This window comes from Triticum urartu, chromosome 3A (genome assembly GCF_056163025.1).
Source record: "Triticum urartu cultivar PI428250 chromosome 3A, HENAU_Tu73, whole genome shotgun sequence".
In the NCBI taxonomy this organism is placed as follows: Eukaryota; Viridiplantae; Streptophyta; class Magnoliopsida; order Poales; family Poaceae; genus Triticum; species Triticum urartu.
Window position 1 is genome coordinate 585,337,861 of NC_141875.1, and position 2,629 is coordinate 585,340,489.

A 2,629-nucleotide genomic window follows, 5' to 3' on the forward strand; every position below is an offset into this window, starting at 1 on the left:
GCCGGGGAAATGGCAAAAACCCCTGAATTTTATATTATGCGGATCCATTTTATTTTGGATAAAGAAAAAATGATAAAGATTGTCCATCTAGAAATTGGTATTTCTCATCCAACTTAGAAATAGTCAATACCAGACACGTAAATCTAGCACAACAATTCCTCAATAAAAAAATCTAGCACAACCATACTAGATAGCTGCACAATTATAGCACAAGAACGCAGTGAATTTCATTTTTCTTGCAGGAAAACGAGAGCTTTATTAATTTGCGAATAGAGTTATTACAATCGATTACGAATAATAGCTAACTCCAGCACACAAGGAGCCCCATTCGTGCAACATATCACAAAGTAAGACACATTGAAGGGCACGGTGCTGAGCTCAACAAGACGAATCACCCGCTCTTTTTCGGCCTGCTAAGTCTCCTCCTGACAGAGCCCTGCGTAATTTCATAACACAGTGAACTTTGTCTTGGCTGATAGTTTCCCACCGATAGATTTGAAGGCAATGCGACGGGCGGCTGAGAGAGCAGCTGCTTTAACATGACCAGTGTGTCCAGCATGCCGCCTGATTGGGTCTACTATCAAAACCTCCAAAGCAGGGGCATTTTCCACAATATGTACCATAACTCCTACTTGACTCTTTGTACCTGTGAAATTACGAACTCTCATCCTCTCTAGGCACTTGTATTTGCACTGACCGTGTGCGAAGCTGCTTAGAGGCTGTTCACAAAGATTCCCTTCACCAGCAGACCTGTAGCCAAATGCAATGAACTCTGCATCTAATTCCTTAAGGAACGGAGCAGCCTCTAAGATGCTTGCGATGGAGAGGATGCTACTGACATGTCGACCGGTGATGGTGAAAAACAAGTGTAGGTGCGTGAGATGAGAAAACCTGGAAATGCTCGCTGGTCTCCAGGGAAACTTTGGTACTATATGAGTGTACAGAGACATTCGTTGCCCCGCTGGGAACGCATGGGGCAATGGGCCGAGAACGTGTTCCAGTGTTAACATGTAGCAATGAATATGAACACTCTGAAGTTCTGAAGCTTCACCAAGGTTGATGTTAGGCATAGGCAGAGCAGGAGTAGACATAGGCACCTGACTCTCCTTGAATATAAAACTTGTAAGCTTGCTAGCATTGAGTTGTATCTTCGTTACCCTGCAGTCAGCAAGGCGCAGGTATTTCAGGCGGCACAGCGGTCTATCCACTTTAAGTCCATCCTTGAGATAGACCATGCACAAATCCAGCCACTCCAAACTTGAGCAATTTGACAGTACACGGTCCAAATCATTTGTCAGCACCCATGCAGAGTATAGACCAAGCTTCCTTAGGTTTGGAAAACGTATAGACTGAGGCACTTTGAGCGACACATAGGAAAGCTGGACATGTTGCAGGCTGGACATACCGCCTCCGGCGTCGAGCAGTTGCAAGGGAAACACGTGTTGTTCATAAGAAGCTGCTTGAAAGCGGGCCACCGGCGGCACGTGAAGAACTAGGCCCTTGGTCTGCGAAGAGACCGCGAAGCGAACCCAGTCATCCAGATGGTGCCCGACCTGGGCAAGCGCTTCGACGTCAAGCCTGAGCTCGAGCTGTTGGACCGGGTCGCCGAGGCGCTGATGCAGTATCCCGTTGACGGCGTCGATGAATCGCTGGACATGCCGCCGCCTGTCGAGAAATGCGCGGTACTGCCGCTCCCCCCTGCCTATGCACGACTCGTACGGGCCGTACTTGTATCCATCAACGGACATGGCGAAGATGTCGAACGTCAGCCTGGGGGAGAGTTTCCAGGCGTGCCTCCATGCGCTAGACAGAGCACTGGTCATCGCGGCCTGCTTCGTATCCAGCTTTGACAGGATCATGGGCAGCAGTTCCTCCGGAAGGTCTCCGAACGGGTCTCCAGATTTCCTCCTTGAACTGCCGCGGGTTGGTCTCCGACGGCCGACGGCGCCGGAGGGGTCGGCGGGGGCCGCTCCCGGCGCGGTTTCTTCATCCCAGAGCCGCACCGTGACTCCATGGCCCGACGCCTTGCGGTGGCAGACCAAGCTTGGGTTGCAGCGGCAGCTGATGAGAACGGTGGCTACTCCTTCTCCGCGTGCGTCGTCCGAGATCCGTCCGGGACGGCGACTCAGATGGTTCCCCATCAAATCTTTCCGGCAACCGCTAACCGAGGCCTGAGGTGCTGTTTTGAGCTATTCCACCACGAAATGAGGTAACGGCAGTGGACACGATCGAAACAACTTCCATGTTTATCCTTCCTTGATTTTTTTATAGGGGTATTTTATTCTTCCTTGATCGTCGCGGTGTTCGTTCCCTCGGTAAAAAAACGTATGACTACCTATATAGTACGTTCTTTTAGGGGTATAACGGCCCATATATGTTTTATTTTTGAGAAATTATAACGGCCGATATAGGTAGGCCAGTGGACGACGTCTTGGGTTTAGGTCTGCGAATAAGAAGGACTAGCACTTATGCCCGTGCGTTGCAACGGATGGAAAAATATCATACATTTTTAACTCGGTTAACCCTTCCTTCCAAATGTCCACGTCCTCTATGTCAACACGGTACCTCACTCGTGTTGCCACTTATCCTTTCCTTGTCCTCACCTACATTGGCTGTAGTGTTTGTATGA

At 49.6% G+C, this 2,629-nt stretch overlaps 1 protein-coding gene across 1 annotated transcript; it reads right to left on the minus strand.

The window, feature by feature from the left end:
• Positions 1–370: 370 nt before the first annotated feature.
• LOC147980654 (uncharacterized) lies at positions 371–2,203 on the minus strand. The gene has a single exon (XM_087515697.1). The coding sequence runs from the start codon at positions 2,139–2,141 to the stop codon at positions 447–449; it is 1,695 nt and encodes a 564-aa protein (XP_087371823.1). The 5' UTR covers positions 2,142–2,203; the 3' UTR covers positions 371–446.
• Between the last annotated feature and the right edge of the window lie 426 nt (positions 2,204–2,629).

Bases quoted from the DNA above. Each gene is read 5' to 3' on its own strand.
- LOC147980654 (XM_087515697.1), bottom strand. From the start codon at position 2,141: ATGGGGAACCATCTGAGTCGCCGTCCCGGACGGATCTCGGACGACGCA.